The 24887-nt window shown below is 41.1% G+C and overlaps 1 protein-coding gene across 2 annotated transcripts in view; it reads right to left on the bottom strand.

Annotated features, from left to right (window-relative positions):
• Positions 1 to 24887, bottom strand: part of LOC125678963 (titin-like) — a 294828-nt gene that overhangs the window by 167221 nt on the left and 102720 nt on the right. For both annotated transcript variants that reach the window (XM_056156077.1, XM_056156078.1), the window contains 3 exons: positions 16344 to 16984; positions 15046 to 15178; positions 11209 to 11277 (listed from right to left, as the gene is read on the bottom strand). In XM_056156077.1, coding sequence (XP_056012052.1) covers positions 11209 to 11277; positions 15046 to 15178; positions 16344 to 16984 — 843 coding nt within the window. The remainder of the gene's footprint in view (positions 1 to 11208; positions 11278 to 15045; positions 15179 to 16343; positions 16985 to 24887) is intronic.

The raw sequence follows: 24887 nt of genomic DNA, 5'->3' as shown, positions 1-24887 counted from the left end.
TTCTCTTCCAGTGACTCCACTGTTTCAGCAGCGGTGATTTCTACACCCACGGTCTCTTTGGGTGTTTCAGTAGGTTTCAGTTCCTCAGTGATTTCGGTCTCGGCCAACTCGGCAAATTCCTCAGGTGCGATTTCAACACCCACTTCCTCTGCTGCCTCGTCGGAGGGAGCAAACTCCGCCTCGACTTCCTCCTTCACCTCTTCCGGGGTTTCGTCCACACCCAGTTCTGCTTTGACTTCCGCAGAGGGTTTCTCCTCTGGGATTTTCACAACTATTTCAATTTCGGGTTGCTCTTTAGACACTGCTTCAATGGAGACTTCTTCCCTCACCGTCTCCTCAGCAGCAACAGCGATTTGTACAGCCGCTTGTTCTTTGACGGGGATTTCAACAGTGGGTTTTTCTTCCACTGACTGCACTGTTTCAGCAGAGGTGATTTCTACACCCACGGTCTCTTTGGGTGTTTCAGTAGGTTTCAGTTCCTCAGTGATTTCGGTCTCGGCCAACTCGGCAGCTTCCTCAGGTGCGATTTCAACACCCACTTCCTCTGCTGCCTTGTCGGAGGGAGCAAACTCCGCCTCGACTTCCTCCTTCACCTCTTCCGGGGTTTCGTCCACACCCAGTTCTGCTTTGACTTCCGCAGAGGGTTTCTCCTCTGGGATTTCCACAACCATTTCAATTTCGGGTTGCTCTTTAGACACTGCTTCAATGGAGACTTCTTCCCTCACCGTCTCCTCAGCAGCAACAGCGATTTGTACAGCCGCTTGTTCTTTGACGGGGATTTCAACAGTGGGTTTTTCTTCCACTGACTCCACTGTTTCAGCAGCGGTGATTTCTACACCCACGGTCTCTTTGGGTGTTTCAGTAGGTTTCAGTTCCTCAGTGATTTCGGTCTCGGCCAACTCGGCAGCTTCCTCAGGTGCGATTTCAACACCCACTTCCTCTGCTGCCTTGTCGGAGGGAGCAAACTCCGCCTCGACTTCCTCCTTCACCTCTTCCGGGGTTTCGTCCACACCCAGTTCTGCTTTGACTTCCGCAGAGGGTTTCTCCTCTGGGATTTCCACAACCATTTCAATTTCGGGTTGCTCTTTAGACACTGCTTCAATGGAGACTTCTTCCCTCACCGTTTCCTCAGCAGCAACAGCGATTTGTACAGCCGCTTGTTCTTTGACGGGGATTTCAACAATGAGTTTTTCTTCCAGTGACTCCACTGTTTCAGCAGCGGTGATTTCTACACCCACGGTCTCTTTGGGTGTTTCAGTAGGTTTCAGTTCCTCAGTGATTTCGGTCTCGGCCAACTCGGCAGCTTCCTCAGGTGCGATTTCAACACCCACTTCCTCTGCTGCCTCGTCGGAGGGAGCAAACTCCGCCTCGACTTCCTCCTTCACCTCTTCCGGGGTTTCGTCCACACCCAGTTCTGCTTTGACTTCCGCAGAGGGTTTCTCCTCTGGGATTTTCACAACTATTTCAATTTCGGGTTGCTCTTTAGACACTGCTTCAATGGAGACTTCTTCCCTCACCGTCTCCTCAGCAGCAACAGCGATTTGTACAGCCGCTTGTTCTTTGACGGGGATTTCAACAGTGGGTTTTTCTTCCACTGACTCCACTGTTTCAGCAGAGGTGATTTCTACACCCACGGTCTCTTTGGGTGTTTCAGTAGGTTTCAGTTCCTCAGTGATTTTGGTCTCGGCCAACTCGGCAGCTTCCTCAGGTGCGATTTCAACACCCACTTCCTCTGCTGCCTTGTCGGAGGGAGCAAACTCCGCCTCGACTTCCTCCTTCACCTCTTCCGGGGTTTCGTCCACACCCAGTTCTGCTTTGACTTCCGCAGAGGGTTTCTCCTCTGGGATTTTCACAACTATTTCAATTTCGGGTTGCTCTTTAGACACTGCTTCAATGGAGACTTCTTCCCTCACCGTCTCCTCAGCAGCAACAGCGATTTGTACAGCCGCTTGTTCTTTGACGGGGATTTCAACAGTGGGTTTTTCTTCCACTGACTCCACTGTTTCAGCAGAGGTGATTTCTACACCCACGGTCTCTTTGGGTGTTTCAGTAGGTTTCAGTTCCTCAGTGATTTCGGTCTCGGCCAACTCGGCAGCTTCCTCAGGTGCGATTTCAACACCCACTTCCTCTGCTGCCTTGTCGGAGGGAGCAAACTCCGCCTCGACTTCCTCCTTCACCTCTTCCGGGGTTTCGTCCACACCCAGTTCTGCTTTGACTTCCGCAGAGGGTTTCTCCTCTGGGATTTCCACAACCATTTCAATTTCGGGTTGCTCTTTAGACACTGCTTCAATGGAGACTTCTTCCCTCACCGTCTCCTCAGCAGCAACAGCGATTTGTACAGCCGCTTGTTCTTTGACGGGGATTTCAACAGTGGGTTTCTCTTCCACTGACTCCACTGTTTCAGCAGCGGTGATTTCTACACCCACGGTCTCTTTGGGTGTTTCAGTAGGTTTCAGTTCCTCAGTGATTTCGGTCTCGGCCAACTCGGCAGCTTCCTCAGGTGCGATTTCAACACCCACTTCCTCTGCTTCCTTGTCGGAGGGAGCAAACTCCGCCTCGACTTCCTCCTTCACCTCTTCCGGGGTTTCGTCCACACCCAGTTCTGCTTTGACTTCCGCAGAGGGTTTCTCCTCTGGGATTTTCACAACCATTTCAATTTCGGGTTGCTCTTTAGACACTGCTTCAATGGAGACTTCTTCCCTCACCGTCTCCTCAGCAGCAACAGCGATTTGTACAGCCGCTTGTTCTTTGACGGGGATTTCAACAGTGGGTTTTTCTTCCACTGACTCCACTGTTTCAGCAGAGGTGATTTCTACACCCACGGTCTCTTTGGGTGTTTCAGTAGGTTTCAGTTCCTCAGTGATTTCGGTCTCGGCCAACTCGGCAGCTTCCTCAGGTGCGATTTCAACACCCACTTCCTCTGCTGCCTTGTTGGAGGGAGCAAACTCCGCCTCGACTTCCTCCTTCACCTCTTCCGGGGTTTCGTCCACACCCAGTTCTGCTTTGACTTCCGCAGAGGGTTTCTCCTCTGGGATTTCCACAACCATTTCAATTTCGGGTTGCTCTTTAGACACTGCTTCAATGGAGACTTCTTCCCTCACCGTTTCCTCAGCAGCAACAGCGATTTGTACAGCCGCTTGTTCTTTGACGGGGATTTCAACAGTGAGTTTTTCTTCCAGTGACTCCACTGTTTCAGCAGCGGTGATTTCTACACCCACGGTCTCTTTGGGTGTTTCAGTAGGTTTCAGTTCCTCAGTGATTTCGGTCTCGGCCAACTCGGCAGCTTCCTCAGGTGCGATTTCAACACCCACTTCCTCTGCTGCCTCGTCGGAGGGAGCAAACTCCGCCTCGACTTCCTCCTTCACCTCTTCCGGGGTTTCGTCCACACCCAGTTCTGCTTTGACTTCCGCAGAGGGTTTCTCCTCTGGGATTTCCACAACCATTTCAATTTCGGGTTGCTCTTTAGACACTGCTTCAATGGAGACTTCTTCCCTCACCGTCTCCTCAGCAGCAACAGCGATTTGTACAGCCGCTTGTTCTTTGACGGGGATTTCAACAGTGGGTTTCTCTTCCAGTGACTCCACTGTTTCAGCAGCGGTGATTTCTACACCCACGGTCTCTTTGGGTGTTTCAGTAGGTTTCAGTTCCTCAGTGATTTCGGTCTCGGCCAACTCGGCAGATTCCTCAGGTGCGATTTCAACACCCACTTCCTCTGCTGCCTCGTCGGAGGGAGCAAACTCCGCCTCGACTTCCTCCTTCACCTCTTCCGGGGTTTCGTCCACACCCAGTTCTGCTTTGACTTCCGCAGAGGGTTTCTCCTCTGGGATTTTCACAACTATTTCAATTTCGGGTTGCTCTTTAGACACTGCTTCAATGGAGACTTCTTCCCTCACCGTCTCCTCAGCAGCAACAGCGATTTGTACAGCCGCTTGTTCTTTGACGGGGATTTCAACAGTGGGTTTTTCTTCCACTGACTGCACTGTTTCAGCAGAGGTGATTTCTACACCCACGGTCTCTTTGGGTGTTTCAGTAGGTTTCAGTTCCTCAGTGATTTCGGTCTCGGCCAACTCGGCAGCTTCCTCAGGTGCGATTTCAACACCCACTTCCTCTGCTGCCTTGTCGGAGGGAGCAAACTCCGCCTCGACTTCCTCCTTCACCTCTTCCGGGGTTTCGTCCACACCCAGTTCTGCTTTGACTTCCGCAGAGGGTTTCTCCTCTGGGATTTCCACAACCATTTCAATTTCAGGTTGCTCTTTAGACACTGCTTCAATGGAGACTTCTTCCCTCACCGTCTCCTCAGCAGCAACAGCGATTTGTACAGCCGCTTGTTCTTTAACGGGGATTTCAACAGTGGGTTTTTCTTCCACTGACTCCACTGTTTTAGCAGCGGTGATTTCTACACCCACGGTCTCTTTGGGTGTTTCAGTAGGTTTCAGTTCCTCAGTGATTTCGGTCTCGGCCAACTCGGCAGCCTCCTCAGGTGCGATTTCAACACCCACTTCCTCTGCTGCCTTGTCGGAGGGAGCAAACTCCGCCTCGACTTCCTCCTTCACCTCTTCCGGGGTTTCGTCCACACCCAGTTCTGCTTTGACTTCCGCAGAGGGTTTCTCCTCTGGGATTTCCACAACCATTTCAATTTCGGGTTGCTCTTTAGACACTGCTTCAATGGAGACTTCTTCCCTCACCGTTTCCTCAGCAGCAACAGCGATTTGTACAGCCGCTTGTTCTTTGACGGGGATTTCAACAGTGAGTTTTTCTTCCAGTGACTCCACTGTTTCAGCAGCGGTGATTTCTACACCCACGGTCTCTTTGGGTGTTTCAGTAGGTTTCAGTTCCTCAGTGATTTCGGTCTCGGCCAACTCGGCAGCTTCCTCAGGTGCGATTTCAACACCCACTTCCTCTGCTGCCTCGTCGGAGGGAGCAAACTCCGCCTCGACTTCCTCCTTCACCTCTTCCGGGGTTTCGTCCACACCCAGTTCTGCTTTGACTTCCGCAGAGGGTTTCTCCTCTGGGATTTTCACAACCATTTCAATTTCGGGTTGCTCTTTAGACACTGCTTCAATGGAGACTTCTTCCCTCACCGTCTCCTCAGCAGCAACAGCGATTTGTACAGCCGCTTGTTCTTTGACGGGGATTTCAACAGTGGGTTTTTCTTCCACTGACTCCACTGTTTCAGCAGAGGTGATTTCTACACCCACGGTCTCTTTGGGTGTTTCAGTAGGTTTCAGTTCCTCAGTGATTTCGGTCTCGGCCAACTCGGCAGCTTCCTCAGGTGCGATTTCAACACCCACTTCCTCTGCTGCCTTGTCGGAGGGAGCAAACTCCGCCTCGACTTCCTCCTTCACCTCTTCCGGGGTTTCGTCCACACCCAGTTCTGCTTTGACTTCCGCAGAGGGTTTCTCCTCTGGGATTTCCACAACCATTTCAATTTCGGGTTGCTCTTTAGACACTGCTTCAATGGAGACTTCTTCCCTCACCGTTTCCTCAGCAGCAACAGCGATTTGTACAGCCGCTTGTTCTTTGACGGGGATTTCAACAGTGAGTTTTTCTTCCAGTGACTCCACTGTTTCAGCAGCGGTGATTTCTACACCCACGGTCTCTTTGGGTGTTTCAGTAGGTTTCAGTTCCTCAGTGATTTCGGTCTCGGCCAACTCGGCAGCTTCCTCAGGTGCGATTTCAACACCCACTTCCTCTGCTGCCTCGTCGGAGGGAGCAAACTCCGCCTCGACTTCCTCCTTCACCTCTTCCGGGGTTTCGTCCACACCCAGTTCTGCTTTGACTTCCGCAGAGGGTTTCTCCTCTGGGATTTCCACAACCATTTCAATTTCGGGTTGCTCTTTAGACACTGCTTCAATGGAGACTTCTTCCCTCACCGTCTCCTCAGCAGCAACAGCGATTTGTACAGCCGCTTGTTCTTTGACGGGGATTTCAACAGTGGGTTTCTCTTCCAGTGACTCCACTGTTTCAGCAGCGGTGATTTCTACACCCACGGTCTCTTTGGGTGTTTCAGTAGGTTTCAGTTCCTCAGTGATTTCGGTCTCGGCCAACTCGGCAAATTCCTCAGGTGCGATTTCAACACCCACTTCCTCTGCTGCCTCGTCGGAGGGAGCAAACTCCGCCTCGACTTCCTCCTTCACCTCTTCCGGGGTTTCGTCCACACCCAGTTCTGCTTTGACTTCCGCAGAGGGTTTCTCCTCTGGGATTTTCACAACTATTTCAATTTCGGGTTGCTCTTTAGACACTGCTTCAATGGAGACTTCTTCCCTCACCGTCTCCTCAGCAGCAACAGCGATTTGTACAGCCGCTTGTTCTTTGACGGGGATTTCAACAGTGGGTTTTTCTTCCACTGACTGCACTGTTTCAGCAGAGGTGATTTCTACACCCACGGTCTCTTTGGGTGTTTCAGTAGGTTTCAGTTCCTCAGTGATTTCGGTCTCGGCCAACTCGGCAGCTTCCTCAGGTGCGATTTCAACACCCACTTCCTCTGCTGCCTTGTCGGAGGGAGCAAACTCCGCCTCGACTTCCTCCTTCACCTCTTCCGGGGTTTCGTCCACACCCAGTTCTGCTTTGACTTCCGCAGAGGGTTTCTCCTCTGGGATTTCCACAACCATTTCAATTTCGGGTTGCTCTTTAGACACTGCTTCAATGGAGACTTCTTCCCTCACCGTCTCCTCAGCAGCAACAGCGATTTGTACAGCCGCTTGTTCTTTGACGGGGATTTCAACAGTGGGTTTTTCTTCCACTGACTCCACTGTTTCAGCAGAGGTGATTTCTACACCCACGGTCTCTTTGGGTGTTTCAGTAGGTTTCAGTTCCTCAGTGATTTTGGTCTCGGCCAACTCGGCAGCTTCCTCAGGTGCGATTTCAACACCCACTTCCTCTGCTGCCTTGTCGGAGGGAGCAAACTCCGCCTCGACTTCCTCCTTCACCTCTTCCGGGGTTTCGTCCACACCCAGTTCTGCTTTGACTTCCGCAGAGGGTTTCTCCTCTGGGATTTTCACAACTATTTCAATTTCGGGTTGCTCTTTAGACACTGCTTCAATGGAGACTTCTTCCCTCACCGTCTCCTCAGCAGCAACAGCGATTTGTACAGCCGCTTGTTCTTTGACGGGGATTTCAACAGTGGGTTTTTCTTCCACTGACTCCACTGTTTCAGCAGAGGTGATTTCTACACCCACGGTCTCTTTGGGTGTTTCAGTAGGTTTCAGTTCCTCAGTGATTTCGGTCTCGGCCAACTCGGCAGCTTCCTCAGGTGCGATTTCAACACCCACTTCCTCTGCTGCCTTGTCGGAGGGAGCAAACTCCGCCTCGACTTCCTCCTTCACCTCTTCCGGGGTTTCGTCCACACCCAGTTCTGCTTTGACTTCCGCAGAGGGTTTCTCCTCTGGGATTTCCACAACCATTTCAATTTCGGGTTGCTCTTTAGACACTGCTTCAATGGAGACTTCTTCCCTCACCGTCTCCTCAGCAGCAACAGCGATTTGTACAGCCGCTTGTTCTTTGATGGGGATTTCAACAGTGGGTTTTTCTTCCACTGACTCCACTGTTTCAGCAGCGGTGATTTCTACACCCACGGTCTCTTTGGGTGTTTCAGTAGGTTTCAGTTCCTCAGTGATTTTGGTCTCGGCCAACTCGGCAGCTTCCTCAGGTGCGATTTCAACACCCACTTCCTCTGCTGCCTTGTCGGAGGGAGCAAACTCCGCCTCGACTTCCTCCTTCACCTCTTCCGGGGTTTCGTCCACACCCAGTTCTGCTTTGACTTCCGCAGAGGGTTTCTCCTCTGGGATTTCCACAACCATTTCAATTTCGGGTTGCTCTTTAGACACTGCTTCAATGGAGACTTCTTCCCTCACCGTTTCCTCAGCAGCAACAGCGATTTGTACAGCCGCTTGTTCTTTGACGGGGATTTCAACAGTGAGTTTTTCTTCCAGTGACTCCACTGTTTCAGCAGCGGTGATTTCTACACCCACGGTCTCTTTGGGTGTTTCAGTAGGTTTCAGTTCCTCAGTGATTTCGGTCTCGGCCAACTCGGCAGCTTCCTCAGGTGCGATTTCAACACCCACTTCCTCTGCTGCCTTGTCGGAGGGAGCAAACTCCGCCTCGACTTCCTCCTTCACCTCTTCCGGGGTTTCGTCCACACCCAGTTCTGCTTTGACTTCCGCAGAGGGTTTCTCCTCTGGGATTTCCACAACCATTTCAATTTCGGGTTGCTCTTTAGACACTGCTTCAATGGAGACTTCTTCCCTCACCGTCTCCTCAGCAGCAACAGCGATTTGTACAGCCGCTTGTTCTTTGACGGGGATTTCAACAGTGGGTTTTTCTTCCACTGACTCCACTGTTTCAGCAGCGGTGATTTCTACACCCACGGTCTCTTTGGGTGTTTCAGTAGGTTTCAGTTCCTCAGTGATTTCGGTCTCGGCCAACTCGGCAGCTTCCTCAGGTGCGATTTCAACACCCACTTCCTCTGCTGCCTTGTCGGAGGGAGCAAACTCCGCCTCGACTTCCTCCTTCACCTCTTCCGGGGTTTCGTCCACACCCAGTTCTGCTTTGACTTCCGCAGAGGGTTTCTCCTCTGGGATTTCCACAACCATTTCAATTTCGGGTTGCTCTTTAGACACTGCTTCAATGGAGACTTCTTCCCTCACCGTCTCCTCAGCAGCAACAGCGATTTGTACAGCCGCTTGTTCTTTGACGGGGATTTCAACAGTGGGTTTTTCTTCCACTGACTCCACTGTTTCAGCAGCGGTGATTTCTACACCCACGGTCTCTTTGGGTGTTTCAGTAGGTTTCAGTTCCTCAGTGATTTCGGTCTCGGCCAACTCGGCAGCTTCCTCAGGTGCGATTTCAACACCCACTTCCTCTGCTGCCTTGTCGGAGGGAGCAAACTCCGCCTCGACTTCCTCCTTCACCTCTTCCGGGGTTTCGTCCACACCCAGTTCTGCTTTGACTTCCGCAGAGGGTTTCTCCTCTGGGATTTCCACAACCATTTCAATTTCGGGTTGCTCTTTAGACACTGCTTCAATGGAGACTTCTTCCCTCACCGTCTCCTCAGCAGCAACAGCGATTTGTACAGCCGCTTGTTCTTTGATGGGGATTTCAACAGTGGGTTTCTCTTCCACTGACTCCACTGTTTCAGCAGCGGTGATTTCTACACCCACGGTCTCTTTGGGTGTTTCAGTAGGTTTCAGTTCCTCAGTGATTTCGGTCTCGGCCAACTCGGCAGCTTCCTCAAGTGCGATTTCAACACCCACTTCCTCTGCTGCCTTGTCGGAGGGAGCAAACTCCGCCTCGACTTCCTCCTTCACCTCTTCCGGGGTTTCGTCCACACCCAGTTCTGCTTTGACTTCCGCAGAGGGTTTCTCCTCTGGGATTTCCACAACCATTTGAATTTCGGGTTGCTCTTTAGACACTGCTTCAATGGAGACTTCTTCCCTCACCGTCTCCTCAGCAGCAACAGCGATTTGTACATCTGCTTGTTCTTTGACGGGGATTTCAACAGTGGGTTTCTCTTCCACTGTTTCAGCAGCGGTGATTTCTACACCCACGGTCTCTTTGGGTGTTTCAGTAGGTTTCAGTTCCTCAGTGATTTCGGTCTCGGCCAACTCGGCAGCTTCCTCAGGTGCGATTTCAACACCCACTTCCTCTGCTGCCTTGTCGGAGGGAGCAAACTCCGCCTCGACTTCCTCCTTCACCTCTTCCGGGGTTTCGTCCACACCCAGTTCTGCTTTGACTTCCGCAGAGGGTTTCTCCTCTGGGATTTCCACAACCATTTCAATTTCGGGTTGCTCTTTAGACACTGCTTCAATGGAGACTTCTTCCCTCACCGTCTCCTCAGCAGCAACAGCGATTTTTACAGCCGCTTGTTCTTTGGCCGGGATTTCAACAGTGGGTTTCTCTTCCAGTGACTCCACTGTTTCAGCAGAGGTGATTTCTACACCCACGGTCTCTTTGGGTGTTTCAGTAGGTTTCAGTTCCTCAGTGATTTCGGTCTCGGCCAACTCGGCAGCTTCCTCAGGTGCGATTTCAACACCCACTTCCTCTGCTGCCTTGTCGGAGGGAGCAAACTCCGCCTCGACTTCCTCCTTCACCTCTTCCGGGGTTTCGTCTACACCCAGTTCTGCTTTGACTTCCGCAGAGGGTTTCTCCTCTGGGATTTCCACAACCATTTCAATTTCGGGTTGCTCTTTAGACACTGCTTCAATGGAGACTTCTTCCCTCACCGTCTCCTCAGCAACAATTGCTGTTTCTAGGTGTATTTGTTCAAGTTTGTCTTCTGTTTCTTTTAATTTTGATTTTCTGATTTCCTTTCTGTCCTCAATTACTATTTCTTCTGCAATCTCTGATATTTTTACAGCATCATTATCTAACATTGCTGGAGCATCTTCCTCAGATAATTCGATTTTTTCCATGTAGGTGACTTGCATCTGATGAGTTTTTTTCTGATCAGAATCTGCCATTTCGTCTTCACTTAATGTTTGTCTTACCTGATTCTTAATAAACTCATCTAGAACATTATCTACTTCATCCATCTGGATATTTGATATAGATTGAGAAGTTTGAGATAAAATGTCAGAAACCTGTGAGGTTTGGGCTGAAATGCCTAGTGATTCAAAGGGTTTAACTTTCTCTTTTTCAGCATCTGAATAAAGGATTTCCAAATGAAATGATATCTATTCTCTGTTGTAATCAGAGAGTGTCTTCCTGTGTAGTCACATGTAAACTTGTTACACTATGTTCATACCATAAATCTGGTTATTTTTGCTGTTGACAATATTCGCTTGCAATTTCACAGGTGCAAAAACATTTTTTTACCCAGAATATTAAATTCTACTGAAATATTTGTGCCCTCTAGCAACAAAGCTGATACACAAACTTTTGATATATAATATAAATCTACAGCATTTTCATTCAGTTTTACAGAAAGGATTCAACGCAAAAATTTCCCGATTTACAGTACTCTGATTTACATTATCTTAAGCTCTGTTTGAATTGAATAAATACAAATGTTTATGGATACTTCAACAAGAGAATCAGGATGACATGAGAAAGGGAACATGTGACTCTCTGTGTTTGTCTAGATAAACATATTAGCAGTGTGTTCTGGGAAAGTGGGTACTTCACAACAGTACATGGCTGGACAGAGTATAAACGGTGTATCATATACATACATTGTGCTAAACAGATACACATCAGCAGCTGTAAACTTACCTTGAACTTCTTCTTGTAGGAGAACTTGGAAGTCTGCTGTGATGTCCTCTGGTTTGTAGGTAGTTTCATCTAGAAGAATGGAAATTTAAAATAATTAAGAAAATTGAAAACATGAATAAATTGAGAGAATCAGTCACAACTGTATGGATAGTTGATAATAAAATTACCTCACAGTTTACCTTTTAAGTTTACAAAGTTCAACTCATGTCAGTTCGAGAAGCATAACCAAATGTACATATATTATCTGTGTTACAATAGGAGTTAAATTATTGCTATTTTTAAGACGATTATTTGGTGACTTCTTGAATGAAATTGACAATATGTACTGAATTTCAGGTCTATAACTATCAGATAATAACCAAAAGACATTAGTAATTTTCTGATCTAGAAGATGTCAGTAACTGACTAACAATATCATACGCTGAGAAAACTGAAACATGTTCATTAGTACTATCAGTGGTGCAGACTGTACGAAAGTTATCACTGATCATTTTAATTACCCTTTAAAAACAAAAATATAAATAGAACTGAATAGTTATTATAATATCTATTATTTCCTGAAAAGAAACTCATACATTAATGAACAATTTGTCATAATGAAACTTCCCGTGCTTCATGCACTATGTTAAGCTGGTTTTCAAGACACGGTTTACCTTCCACCAGATCATGTGTTCCTTGTTCCATGAGTTGTGTCCCCTGTGGTTGCACTTTTCTTTGATTATAATGTGACTTTTCTTTATCAAACTCAGGTAAAATAGCAGAATCAACTGCTAAATCATTTTCAATTGACAGAGATACAGTTTGTACATCAGGCTGTCTAATGCTTTCATCAATATCAGTTATCTCAAAACTGGCATTGAAGGACATTTCTGCATTAGTTAACACTTCCAAACTTACATCTGTAATGATATCTTTCCCCAGAGTCTCGGATGAAGTGGATGATGAAACATCAGCAGTAAAACTGAATTCTGTAAAGTTTTCCAGATTCAGCTGAGGACATTCAGTTGTTTTCTCTGAGTCAAGAACTGCAGTCTTTGTTGACATCTCATCTTGTGTCTGTTTCTCTGAGTCGAGAACTGTAGTCTTTGTTGACATCTCATCTTGTGTCTGTTTCTCTGAGTCGAGAACTGCAGTCTTTGTTGACATTTTATCTTGTGTCTGCATCACACCTATGTTAATATTCACAACATTTTCTTCATCATCAATGTTCTGCTTATCATTCCTCTCCCCCTGAAACTCTATGAATTCATAGCTGTGATCTGTTTTGGGGACTCTTTTGATTTCAACTTCTGGGGCAATTTCATCCAGGAATTCCTCCTCATCTCTAGTTCCCTCAGCAGACGTCAATCCTTGTCCTTCTATTTCATCCAGGAATTCCTCCTCATCTCTAGTTCCCTCAGCAGACGTCAATCCTTGTCCTTCTATTGCATCCAGGAATTCCTCCTCATCTCTAGTTCCCTCAGCAGACGTCAATCCTTGTCCTTCTATTGCTTCCAGGAATTCCTCCTCATCTCTAGTTCCCTCAGCAGACGTCAATCCTTGTCCTTCTATTGCTTTAAGAGATGAAGTCTCTAGGAGGGATAATGGTTGTACAGGAGTTTTTGGTACAACTGTTTCCACAGGTCCTTTATCACTTTCGTCTGTAGTGAGCACAGGCAATATGAACTGTGATGTTGTTTCTGAGGCATCAATTACAGCACTGTTAATTGCATTCAAACTTTGGGTCATTTCTTCAAAATCTGGGGTCTCAACTGTTTCATAAATTTTGTTATCCAATGGACAGTTCTCCTCGATTCTACCCTCTAACACATACTTGTTTTTCTGGTCAACAATTTCACCTGTTCCAATTTCCACAATAGCTAATGGAGATGTTAGATCACTCTTCTGAAGATGTTGTGTATCTTTCTGTTCTGCAACTGTTTCAACCTCAAGTATTTGTTTATCAGAGTGTTCCGGAATGACATTCGTATCTGCTATCATTTCTGGCATGACTTCAATTTCGTCCCTCTCATCTATTATAACCCATTCTTCTTCTAGTTTCTTAGTTTCAATTCCACTAGATGCAAACTGTATCTCTGTCTTGTTGAAATAATTCTTATCAAGATCATTTGGGATTTCAACCACACAGGTCCTACTGTCAGGAATTTGTTCATAGCCCTCCTCCTCTTCAATGTCATCTGATGACAACAATTAACTTTAACATTCACTGATAAAAATGGTTTAAAAATAACTTCTGTCATATTGGCCTCTTCCTTAATGTGAATTTTGGATAAATGTTTCTCAGCAAATTTATTTTTAATGTTTCTCAGCAAGATTTACTTTAAATTTGCACCTCAACATATTTACATTGATTTCCATGTATGTTCATGTTTCTAAACTACCAAAATACTGCACTGCCTTCAAACATCAAGGACTCTTACATTTAAAGTAAAGTTCTCTGTTTCTGTTGAAAATTTCCTGTGGGACTTATCCTTGACTTTGTTCAAATGACCTTGCATATGGGTCATGACACAATGTTCAGTTAAAAACAACATGTGTGCCAAGCATGTGCTTGTTTTTCTCTCCATATTAATTAAAAGTTATAGCTCAAATTTTTTTAAAAGCTTTCTATCTGTGTCCCTGACCTTGGCCAACAATGGTTCAAGGTCATGCCAATCTGGTCACATGCCACCTTTATGACAAATATAAGTTTCTAATGCCTCTCCATTACAATGTTAGTTGTCAAAGTGACCTTGACTTGGTCTAATGACCCACGCCTCAGGACAATATTGCACCACCTTTTTATCACTAACATTTCTTACAGACCTTGACATTTGACAAATGACCTTGACATAATGTCTGGTCCTACATAATCTTTGTGCCTACTGCAAGCTTCCAATACCTCTCCATCACAAAGTAAATATTCAGGCAAATGAATTATTTCAAATGATTTGGAGCAGTCACACATAGAGAAAAGGACAAGGTAAATCTTTTACACCCAAACCTTCATATGAAGGGAGGGGGGGGGGGGGTGGAAAGGGAGAGGTATATTATGCTGAAATTGTTATCATAATGCATCAACACATCTAGATAAGACACAATCCTGGTAGTATACAATAATTTTATGTAAAAACTAATAATCAAGCACCTTTTTTTCAAATATATTAAAAAGTCATTCCACAGAGGAACCATTGCTATTGAGGCATTACATTTTGGATTACAGTAATATTTTAATATAACAATAGAGAAAATTATTGAAGCATTAATTTGTGTTATGAAGCAAATTAATGACCCCCTATTTATGATTAAAAATATCATGTCACCATCATAATGTGATACCTTAAATACGAAATTTCAAATTTTTAGAAGGAATGTCCAAGATTCTCTGACAGCAATGAATCACACATGCACATAAAGTCAGTTCGTCAGAGTCCAGACTTCGGGAAAATACAAGGCAGAAAAAATATCTAGTATATCTTGCAGAAGAAAGAGAAATATATTCTTTACAAGTAAGAGTGGAGAGAAAGCAGATGATGTGAATAATCAACATAAAGAATGCTTTCCCAATTAAGACATGGGAAATATAATTCAAAACTAGAACTCATTGTACATTGTAAACCCAACTTTCTTTCACAATAAAACACATACAATGAATATTTTGGTTTAGGGCATGTTCAATAATCACAAAATTGAAAGCACAATGCTTCAAAACTTTTAAATTCATCCAAGAGTGCAATACTCTCATTGATTTCGGAAACTTACAACGTGACGAAAGGAAATTGGTTTACAATTACCATTACAAGCATTTTCATCATAAAGAAATCAAGAGAACAACTACTGGATTGTCCAGACGCTTACCTGTTAGAGTAAGCTCAGTCATAGTTGACGCAGTACCCTCCTGATTTGTGGCCTGGCAAACGTATTCGCCTTCATCTTCTTTAACGGTCTTGTCAATAGTCAAAGTACAAGTTCCATCCGATGTGTACTCGGTCTGAAATCACAGCAAATGATACATGACCCTCTATATTTCATTACACAATCTACGAGCATGAAATGAGATTCCACAAATAGATGACCCCTTATAGAATTAACTTATGTACAGTAACAATATACACATATAATGTCTAGTGCGACAACATACACAAGCTCAGCATTGTGTCATACTTGCGCACATACCAAGAAAAGTACCATTTAGCATTAGTTTAATTAAGTAATATATTTCAATGATTGTTTGTATTCACTTTTGAGATACTGAACAATTATAAGTAATATGTTAAGTCAAAAGATGGGTGCTTTGAGTGTGTACTGTGGTGTAGACTGATCACGGCTGCGAGTGTTTAGTCAATAGTGCTTTGTGTGTATAATGAGGTGTAGACTGATCACGACTGCGAGCGTGTGATAGGTGGTGCTTTGTGTGTGTACTCTGGTGTAGACTGATCACGGCTGCGAGTGTTTAGTCACTAGTGCTTTGTGTGTGTACTCTGGTCTAGATTGATCACGACTGCGAGCGTGTGGTAGGTGGTGCTTTGTGTGTGTACTGTGGTGTAGACTGATCATGACTGCGAGCGTGTGGTAGGTGGTGCTTTGTGTGTGTACTGTGGTGTAGACTGATCATGACTGCGAGCGTGTGGTAGGTGGCGCTTTGTGTGTAATGTGGTGTAGACTGATCACGACTGAGAGCGTGTGGTAGGTGGTGCTTTGTGTGTGTACTGCGGTGTAGACTGATCATGGTTGCGAGCGTGTGGTAGGTGGCGCTTTGTGTGTGTACTGTGGTGTAGACTGATCACGACTGAGAGCGTGTGGTAGGTGGCGCTTTGTGTGTGTAATGTGGTGTAGACTGATCACGGCTGCGAGCGTGTGGTAGGTGGCATTTTTTGTGTGTAATGTGGTGTAGATTGATCATGACTGCGAGCGTGTGGTAGGTGGCGCTTTGTGTGTGTAATGTGGTGTAGATTGATCATGACTGCGAGCGTGTGGTAGGTGGCACTTTGTGTGTGTACTGCGGTGTAGACTGATCACGACTGAGAGCGTGTGGTAGGTGGCGCTTTGTGTGTGTAATGTGGTGTAGACTGATCAGGACTGCGAGCGTGTGGTAGGTTCCTTTCTTTGCGTGTTACCACTGTCATACATTTAAACGTAGACAAGGATTACAATACCTGGTATGTAGTGGAGTCTTCTATCACTGCATCATCCAATAACCACACAATGTCTGGTCTTGGGATTCCAGTGACAACACATCGGAACTGGACAGGCTTTCCTTCCAGTACAACCAATTTTTCCAGATTTGTAGTAAAAACTGGTGCTTCCCCTTTGGGGATCTCAGGTGCAGCTTCATCCTTTTCATCAAAACTTTCATCCACTTCCCTTTCAGGAACAATCTGTGATACAGTTAGTTCCTCCTCTGGCTTGAGCAGTTCCTTTGTAACAACTTCCTCTCTAGATCTGTCCTCATCCGTATCCTCACTGATCAACTCCTCAGTCTCCTTGGTGATGACCTCAGAGACCTCTGGAACTGCTGCCTTGAGAGGGACTTCTGTCTTTTCAGGATGAGCTGACTCAGTCTGAACTGTGATTTCCAGCGGAGTAATCTGAGTGGACTCCGCAGTCACAATCTCGAAAGAAACTTCCTCCGTCTCAGAAGTGACGTCGTCACTTCTTGTGGATTCAACTGGTGTAATTTCAGATTTTTCAGGGGCCACTTTTTCAGTGGCCTCAACATCTTGACCCTCCAATCTATCAAGTGTGTCCTTGACCTCGGGCAAGGACTGGGCTTCCTCTTCGCTTTTGGGAAGCTCTTCTGTTTGAAATTAATGAAAGTCATGTCAAGGGTGTACTACTGCATTAAAACATTTCAAACGCAATATACTGTCCCATTATTCCCACAATTACAACAATTTTTCTCCCCATTAACTTGTAGGTTCAAATCAATTCCAATAAAAACATTCATAAAAGACGAAGTGTATAACAAGAGAAAAACTATATGCATTTCACTTCTATCACATGCAGGTCTGCAATGATAGGTAGTGTGAGGTTTACCACACACTCTGTGTATCTTCACTTCTATCACATGCAGGTCTGCAATGATAGGTAGTGTGAGGTTTACCACACACTCTGTGTATCTTCACTTCTATCACATGCAGGTCTGCAATGATAGGTAGTGTGAGGTTTACCACACACTCTGTGTATCTTCACTTCTATCACATGCAGGTCTGCAATGATAGGTAGTGTGAGGTTTACCACACACTCTGTGTATCTTCACTTCTATCACAGGTCTGCAATGATAGGTAGTGTGAGGTTTACCACACACTCTGTGTATCTTCACTTCTATCACATGCAGGTCTGCAATGATAGGTAGTGTGAGGTTTACCACACACTCTGTGTATCTTCACTTCTATCACATGCAGGTCTGCAATGATAGGTAGTGTGAGGTTTACCACACACTCTGTGTATCTTCACTTCTATCACATGCAGGTCTGCAATGATAGGTAGTGTGAGGTTTACCACACACTCTGTGTATCTGTATATTATATGCATTTCACTTCTATCACATGCAGGTCTGCAATGATAGGTAGTGTGAGGTTTACCACACACTCTGTGTATCTGTATAACTTTACCATTGCATACTCTATTATTTTCATTTTTTCATATTTGAACATGTATAAGTGGTTACTGAGAAAGAATAAACCAAGAAGGCAAATGAATGACAATTTTAAAACTATAGAGTTTTATGGAGAAGTATGTAGCTATTTCTTTGAAAAACCCACAAAAATTTATAACAGGATAAAATGTGTTTCAGGAAGCTCTTCCTGAACCATTCTGTGAATTTTTATACTTTTCATCTTGTATCATTTAAATCAGTTAGGATGGACCAGATCAAATTTCCTTTATACAGTTAATTTTAGAAATGCCAAACAGTTTCTTGTGATAAGGTAACGCCTATAAATTGTCATATGGTGCAATGATTCTACAATTCTCAGAATATTTTAATTAAAAATTACCAAGATTAAAATACAATGAAATTACAAAGTAAGTATCATTTATACAATTTGTGAAGTCAGAACCACACAACTGAGATAACTTCATTTATCTTTCCTTTTTGAACACTCCAACATTTGTACACAAGATAAAACTTCATTTTCATTAGTTTATTGTTAGATAAAAGATATCAATTTATTTTTTAAATGAATCAAAAGACTGTGTTGATACATATTTTTGAATATATTTTCCTCAAACTCTTAATGCAGTTTTCCAACTAAATTCGCACAATTCCTATAATTGGTAACAAAACTACGTTATTCAATAGATTGGCAAGTGTGTTTTGAAATGTTTATGGAATTTATATAATTTTTTTTTATCTAAAAGCTTCCATAACTCAACTATACAAATTGATGTGTCAACTGATGTGGCAATTCATGTTCAGGCACTTTTACACAAACTGGTCCTCATTCAGACACTTTTCTAAAAATCTAATCATTATTTAGACACTTTTCTACAAACTAATCATTATTTAGACACTTGTTTACAAACTAGTCATTATTTAGACATTTTTCAACAAACTAATCAGTATTTAGACAAATTTCTTTAAACTAGTCATTATTTAGCCATTTATCGGCAAACTAGTCATTAGTTAGACACTTTTCTACAAACTAATCATTATTTAAACACTTTTCCAAGAACTTGTCATTATTTAGACACTTTTTTATAAACTGGTCATTATTTTGACAATTTTCTAAAAACAAGTTACTATTTAGACACTTTTATACAAACTGGTCAATATTTAGACACTTTTCTACAAACTAATAATTATTTTGACACTTTTCTATAAACTGGTCATCATTTGGATACTTTTCTACAAACTAGTCATTATTTAAAAACTTTTCTACAAACTGGTCATTATTTTGACAATTTTCTAAACTAGTCACTATTTAGACACTTTTATACAAACCGTTCAATATTTAGACACTTTTCTACAAACTAATAATTATTTTGACACTTTTCTATAAACTGGTCATCATTTGGATACTTTTCTACAAACTAGTCATTATTTAAAAACTTTTCTACAAACTGGTCATTATTTTGACAATTTTCTAAAAACTGGCCATCATTTAGATACGTTTGTACAAACTAATTAATATTTAGACACTTTCATACAAACTAGTCATTAATTTGACATTTTCTGCAATCTAGTCACTATTTAAACACTTTTCTACAATCTGGTCATTTAGAAATTTTTCTACAAACTGGCCATTATTTAGACACTTCTGTACAAACTGGTCATTATTTAGACACTTCTACAAATCGGCCATTTTTTAGATACTTTTCTAAAAACTAGTCACTATTTAGACACTTTTCTGCAAACTGGTCATTATTTAGATACTTTTATACAAACCGTTCAATATTTAGATACTTTTATACAAACCGTTCAATATTTAGATACTTTTCTAAAAACTGGCCATCATTTAGATACGTTTGTACAAACTAATCATTATTTAGACATAGTTCTTCAAACTAGTTATTATTTAGACATTTATCTAAAACCAGTCATTATTTAGTCACTTTTCTAAAAAATATGAATTATTTATACACTTTTCTACAAACTAATCATTATTTAGACAAATTTCTTATATCTAGTCATTCTTTACACATTTTTCTAAAAACTAGTCATTATTTAGACACTTTTCCACAAACCTCTCATTATTTACACACTTTCTGCAAACTAGTCACTATTTAAACACTTTTCTACAAACTGGCTATTATTTAGGCACTTTCATACAAACTGTTCATTATCTATACATGTTTCTCAAAACTAGCTATCTTTTAGACACTTTTGAACAAACTAGTCATTATTTACACATTTTTCTACAAACTGGCCATTATTTAGACAGTTTTCTGCAAACTGGTCATTATTTTGACATTTTATCCAAACCTGTCATTATTTAGACACTTTTCTACAAACTAGTCATTATTTAGACATTAATCTATAAATTAATCATTATTTAGACACTTTTCTAAAAACTAGTCATTATTTAAATACTTTTCTACAAACTGGTCATTATTTTGACATTTTCTACAAACTAGTCATTATTTAGACACTTTTCCACAAACCTCTCATTTACACACTTTCTGCAAACTAGTCACTATTTAAACACTTTTCTACAAACTGGCTATTATTTAGGCACTTTCGTACAAACTGGTCATTATCTATACACGTTTCTCAAAACTAGCTATCTTTTAGACACTTTTGTACACACTAGTCATTATTTAGACACTTTTCAAAAAACTAGTCATTATTAAATTTAGACACTTTTCTACAAACTAGTTAATATTTAGATAATTTTCTGCAAACTGGTCATTATTTTGACATTTTTTCCAAACCTGTCATTATTTAGACACTTTTCTACAAACTAATCAGTATTTAGACATTTTTCTAAAAACTATTTATTATTTAGACACTTTTCTACAAACTAGTCATTATTTAGACATTTATCTATAAACTAATCATTATTTAGACACTTTTCTAAAAACTAGTCATTCTTTAAACACTTTTCTACAAACTAGTCATTATTTTGACATTTTCTACAAACTAGTCATTATTTAGACACTTTTCCACAAACCTCTCATTTACACACTTTCTGCAAACTAGTCGCTATTTAAACACTTTTCTACAAACTGGTTATTATTTAGACATTTTTCTACAAACTGGCCATTATTTAGACAGTTTTCTGCAAACTGGTCATTACTTAGACACTTTTCTACAAACTAATCATTATTTATACATAGTTCTTCAAACTAGTTATTATTTAGACATTTTTCTAAAACCAGGTCATTAGTTAGTCACTTTTCTAAAAACTATGCACTATTTATACACTTTTCTACAAACTAATTATTTAGACAAATTTCTTTTATCTAGTCATTCTTCAGACATTTTTCTAAAAACTTGTCATTATTTAGACACTTTTCTAAAAACTAGTCATTATTTAGACACTTTTCTAAAAACTAGTCATTTTTAGACACTTTTCTACAAACTAATCATTATTTAGACATTTTTGTGCAAACTGGTCATTATTCAGAATCTTTCTAACAAACAATACTCAATTCCAGCTTTTCTCTCTTATTCCTATTTCTTTTTGCATGTATTGTAATAATTAGTATACGACTTATTTTACTTAGAACTTTCATTCACCTCTTACTTGTAAGATATTTAGAGCGAGATTAATATAAGCCTTTTGGCTTGTTTCTCAATCTATTTCATGTATAAGACATTGTTTGTAAACATTATCTAATTATTTACGAATAAATATTGTTTAAACTAACAAACTGGTCATTGTTCAAACCTGTATTCATTGACCTCTTTCTTCTTTTATTACCTTTTAAACTCCCTCTGTCAAAAGTACTTTATTACTCAAGCTTCACAGACAACACAGACATGAGAAATCAGAATCATATTTGAACAATTGCCATCACCAAATAAAACTGCCATTACCATTCCGAATTACAATGTATATCAAAAACAGATTCTGGTGGTGACACTGGTTCACAAATAATTCTTATGTGAAGTTTGAAAGTCAGAAAGTACATCTGACAGCAAAAGGAGTCCCTGATCATATTTACAATACATCATGGTCATTACGCCATAGTTTCTGTAATTCTGCAGAGCTGCGACATTTTCCTTTTTTTCATTCCAGAGGCATGCAAGGATGGACATTGTCTACAAAACTCAAAACATGCATTAGCACTTAACAAGGAATTCAGGAAAACTATAAATTCAGTCGTAAAACTTTAAAGTTCGCAAACGGAACAAATTTAAAGAAAACAGCAAGATCATTGTTCCTGAATTCCTTTCATATCAAAATCATCACATGACAGTTACTGACGATTAGTGTCTGTTAAAGTTTCTATAGCTGCACATACAGGTAATAAAATATACATTCACAAAGCTTGAAATTGAAAACAATCGCTTCTGCTGGCAATACACATAATTCATCATACATGTACTTTGTCAGTAACGAAAAACTGCCATGTGCCATGGCAAGATTTACTTTCTAGTTCTATAAAAAGAGAAATCTCACAGAGGAAGTATATGTGTATTACCAGCCAAAAATCAAAGACGTGAAATATTAACAGAGCATGAAATACTAAAATATGCAAACCTGAAACAAAACTAGAGAGAGTGATCTGAAACATAAATATAGCAATATACTTCTGAAATGCAGGTGAGCATAGTTCGTATTAAACAGTATAATCATCCATTCTGATAATTTTTACGAAACTGTGGATATTCTGTTTACTTCAGAGAGTGACAACAAAGGTGAATTTTTTTTTTATCGGTTAAGACCAGCTGTACAACAAACACTGCGTTTTGATAAGCGCATCAAAGATTCTGGAACATGCAGAAAGCTGACAAGGTTTTACAACAAAGGGATTCACAATAACATGCACAAGAAATTAGACGAGACATTTGCTTTCTTAGAGATAATTTTATTTGGTCCTTTACAGGTAGATTGCACGCTACTGGATGACCTTTACAAATTTTGAATTTGTCTGATTTTCACTAACTGCACTATCCAGAATCAGGATTCATTACAACAGATGATACAGAGATTTGTGTGCTTATTAGATAAGCTCACCTGCATTACGAATCACAAATGTTTTAAAAGCAAGATCATTCTATGACATTTGTTTTGTTCCCTGAGATTTTCCTGAGGTGAAAAGAGAAAGTGTGCTCACCTAGCCTTGATCTTTGGCTTGCATATGTCTTAAATTGTTTCAAATTCCTAGAACTTGCTTTTAAAACAATTGTTTACAAAAATAAATTAAAATGCACAAACAAAATAAAACAAGGGGAAAAAAACATAATTATTCAAGTTCATAATATATCAGCTGATCATGCAAAATATAATCTACTGATCATTTCTTCAACTTAACTGCTCATTCAAATTCAAAACTTGGCAATTACAAAATTTGTCATACAACATATGGCTTTTTAAAATGAGGTATTTGTTTCATTTGCTAAATCAATGACCAAAACTAAAGAAAATACAAAATAAGAAACAGCTACCAAAACTGTAGATCCAATTTGCAACTTTCCAAAGTATGAAAATAAAAAATAATATTAAAAGCAGCAAGTTCATGCTATCATCTTCTGGTAAATGTGGTAGCCCACCTAACACTGGTACACTTTCTGTGGGACAGGTCACATGATCTTGTAATAAAGCATCTGATTGGTCAGACTCACTTGCAGCACCAGATTGGGGTTCTAGAACGGAAATATGTTTTTCTAAAAATAATTTACGTTTTGTTTAAAGAAATTTTCATTTATTGCTTCGAAGAATATAAGACTATTACTACAAAAATTATTACTCTAAAAAAATATTGATATGAAAGTTTTTCTCATGAAATTGTTTCTTTTAAGATTTAAGAATTATCTTTCCAAAATTTATTGTCTTTCAAATTAGAACATTTAAGACACAACAACACTACACATGACTATATCTAAATATCCTGGAGTGATTGCTATTATATGTGCAGTACTAGTCTACGACATCTACAACTATTCTGGCAGTATTTTCAGTCTAATGCTGCTAAGAGTGTCATCTAATCAATCAGATGAATGGGGGTGGGGTGGAGTGGGGGGTGCAGAATCTTCATTTGGTTAACTGTTTCATGTTTTGATCATCTACCAACAAAGAACCAAATTCCAAAATTTTAAACTAAATTTTTTTCTGTAAATGGCTGAAAGATTGGTTGTCTTGAAATACAAATTCTCCTCGAAAGTTTACAACCAAGTACAACCACATCAGATTAAATTGTAGCATCTCCTTAGCTGATATGTTTGTGAGATCAACAAGGTTTAACAAACAGCTGCAAGTAATCTAAAACAATCAAACTGAGAGATTTCTCAGAACAGTCAACAAAACAAAACTAAGCAGTGGTCACTGTTTGGATAAGGTCCGGATTGGAACTTTTTTCCAGTGCATTTCGACATTTACTTCAAGTTTGTAGACTTCCTCATGCAGTAAGACACAAGCACCAGCATTTGATTCTAGACAAACGGAACAGAGTAAATTCGGATTATCTTAAAAAACTTCACATGAAATATTTGTTATGGTAATATGAATAGGTTTGACATACTTTAATAAATCAATTAAAATAGATAATTTAATTTGATTTTCATTGCATGACTGAATTACGAAGGAAAAAAAAACCCATCGATTATCATTCCTCATTCAATGCAAATCGATTTTCAAGTAATTGTTTTCTACATGACAAAATTAAATGACATTTATGGTAATAGATAGAGCTGCATGCTAAGTAAGAAATAAAATATTGTCTGTCGTCAGGAAAAGAAAATTAATGCAACGAATGACATGATTTGGGGTTTAAAAAATTACTAAATTAAAGCCACATTGTCAATTGGAAATAACGGTTAAAAATATTAGATAGCACACCCTTTCATTACTGACATTCCATCACACCATGCAAAAATAAAAGAACAAATAAGATTTTTCAAAATAATTTTATTTAAAAAAAAAATAACTAAAATACAAAAAAGCTCCCATTCAAATATAAAATATGGGAAATAAGACATAACTCCCTTTTGGGTAAATATTTTTTTCTTGTTCTCATTTCAAGGTACAGCAGAGTATTAAGATTATTTTTAGTCTTTCTGTTCAATTAAATATGTCACAGCCGAGAACTAA

Source organism: Ostrea edulis, chromosome 2, assembly GCF_947568905.1.
Source record: "Ostrea edulis chromosome 2, xbOstEdul1.1, whole genome shotgun sequence".
NCBI lineage: Eukaryota > Metazoa > Mollusca > Bivalvia > Ostreida > Ostreidae > Ostrea > Ostrea edulis.
Note: the sequence above shows the minus strand (reverse complement) of the source record. Positions and strands in the feature narration are given on the sequence as shown.